This window comes from Halyomorpha halys, unplaced genomic scaffold, assembly GCF_000696795.3.
Source record: "Halyomorpha halys isolate HHAL.00 unplaced genomic scaffold, Hhal_1.1 Scaffold498.1, whole genome shotgun sequence".
Classification (NCBI taxonomy): domain Eukaryota; kingdom Metazoa; phylum Arthropoda; class Insecta; order Hemiptera; family Pentatomidae; genus Halyomorpha; species Halyomorpha halys.
This window is the reverse complement of record NW_027113382.1, coordinates 63,887-65,460: the sequence shown is the minus strand read 5'-3', so window position 1 is coordinate 65,460 and position 1,574 is coordinate 63,887. Positions and strand designations below refer to the sequence as shown.

Genomic DNA, 1,574 nt, shown 5'->3' with positions numbered 1-1,574 from the left:
TGTACTTGTAATGTAATCTAAAAAAAATACTCACTAATGTTTAGTTTAGAAAAAATAGTTTTTACAATGAAAATAAGAAAATTAATGCACAAGGAATAACTGTTTATATCTTGGTTGCTAAGCAATACATTTTAATTTTTTTTTTTTTAGTTCATAAGAACGATGAAATGAAAAAAAATAAAATTAACTGTTCATAAGTAAGCAATAATACCCTTTTCTATAAAAAAACAATCCTAATTTTCTAAAAAACATTGTTTTATTCTAATTTATATTTATGAAAATGTTTTTATTACATAATTTTAATAAACTATATTCTTTCTTATTTAAAATAAGTATAAGCAAATCTATATTTTAATTTAATGAAAATATTCTTTTAAAAGTCAGTATGTCCTTTAGCATCATACTTCATGTCATATCAAATGTTAAGATTTATTATTGATTATTTGTCAGTCTCGCATTCTATTCAATGTCATAATATGATAATGCGAGTAATTTTTTATTGACACCTTGTACAAAATAGTTACATCCTGTCCTTCTGATAATGAAATAATTAGTATAAAAGGGAATGCAGACATAATATTAAGTGATATAAAGTAAATTCAAGTGATTTATTTGCAGTTTTTAAATAACTTAAGAAATATACTATGAGTATAAGATAAGATTTACTAATTTTAAGTTTCGGCACATTGAGTGCCTTATCTTTCAAACCTTGGCCATGAAGTACCGAATACCAATCATGATTGGACTAAGAATAGCTTTAAAATGTCCTAAAAAAAGTAATGTTTTCAAGCTCTTTTCTTGAAATAAATATAGATGGGCATTACTAGGAACATCTGTTCTTCAGATTACTTAAAAAGTATTTTGCACTTTTTATAAACTTCAGTATTTAAAACTAATTTGAACGCATAATTTTCCTTAAAACTAAGTGTCTTTATATGCAAAATGAAATGTCATAATTTTATATAATAATTTACCATTTGAGAATAACTTAAAATATTCTAACAATACTTTGAATGTATAGTTTTGTTTACTATTTGTTAATTGAATGCAGAATTAACTAATTATTAAGTTTATTTAACTAATAAGTTTTTCATTGAAAGATTAAACGGTCTCTGGTTTAATGTACTAATAAATATGTCATTTCATTTAATTAAAATGTATTAGAAAAACAACATTTTATTCGTGATTATGTCTTTGGCTTATATCTCTTGTTGGGCTCGCTTCTCGAGAATGAGGAAAACTAGCAACATCGTAACTAACTGCCAGGGACTGTGTGGAACCAGTCATATCGCCAACTTGGAATGTTGGTGTCATCAAACCACTATAAAATAAAAATAAAATAATTCAATAAATATGTTTAATGCTTATATAATTATATTCAAATGGTTGTGTATGTGTACCTGAAGGAGGTGGAGGAAGTTATCGGTGGTAGAGGAGATCCTGAGATTGGACCAGTGCTGACTGAGCTGCGGTTGCTGTGGGGGCACTGTGGCGTAGGCAACCCAAGCGTGTCGCTACTTCCCCTATAGCTGCATATTCCTAGCGATGACTTTGATAATGCTGAATAGAAAAGT

At 27.3% G+C, this 1,574-nt stretch overlaps 1 protein-coding gene across 1 annotated transcript in view; it reads right to left on the bottom strand.

Moving 5' to 3' along the window:
* Positions 1-707: 707 nt before the first annotated feature.
* The window catches only part of LOC106683599 (uncharacterized), a 27,464-nt gene continuing 26,597 nt past the window's right edge, over positions 708-1,574 (bottom strand). The window contains exons 4-5 of the mRNA XM_067050919.1: positions 1,401-1,560; positions 708-1,321 (exon numbers count right to left, since the gene is read on the bottom strand). Of these exons, the coding sequence (XP_066907020.1) occupies positions 1,177-1,321; positions 1,401-1,560 (305 nt within the window). The 3' untranslated portion in view covers positions 708-1,176. The remainder of the gene's footprint in view (positions 1,322-1,400; positions 1,561-1,574) is intronic.